The 315-nt window shown below is 57.5% G+C and overlaps 1 protein-coding gene across 1 annotated transcript in view; it reads left to right on the top strand.

The window, feature by feature from the left end:
• Positions 1–315, top strand: part of ETH_00035905 (uncharacterized protein) — a gene marked incomplete at both ends in the record, with an annotated part of 2,089 nt that overhangs the window by 1,689 nt on the left and 85 nt on the right. Inside the window, one exon of the mRNA XM_013375381.1 lies at positions 1–312. Coding sequence (XP_013230835.1) covers positions 1–312 — 312 coding nt within the window. The remainder of the gene's footprint in view (positions 313–315) is intronic.

Genomic DNA, 315 nt, shown 5'->3' on the forward strand with positions numbered 1-315 from the left:
AAAGAAGCAGCAGCAGCAGAACGAAACGAGTCAGAAAAAGCAGCAGCAGCAGCAACAAGAACAGCCGGAAAAGCAGCAGGAGAAGCAGGAGCGTGAAGAGCAGCAGAAGCAAAAGCGCCAAGAGGAGCAGCAGCAGGAAAAGCAGGAGCAGCAGCAGCAACAGCGGCAAGAGGAACAACAGCAGGAGCAGCAGGAGCAGCAAGAGAGGCAGCAGCAGCAAGAGCCTCCCCAGGAACAGCAGCAGCAGCGACAGCCGCCACAGGAACAGCAGCAGCAACAGCCGCAGCAGCAGCAGCAGCAAGAGGGAAAAAAGGA

This window comes from Eimeria tenella, genomic scaffold (assembly GCF_000499545.2).
Source record: "Eimeria tenella Houghton genomic scaffold, Eth_scaff2734, whole genome shotgun sequence".
In the NCBI taxonomy this organism is placed as follows: domain Eukaryota; phylum Apicomplexa; class Conoidasida; order Eucoccidiorida; family Eimeriidae; genus Eimeria; species Eimeria tenella.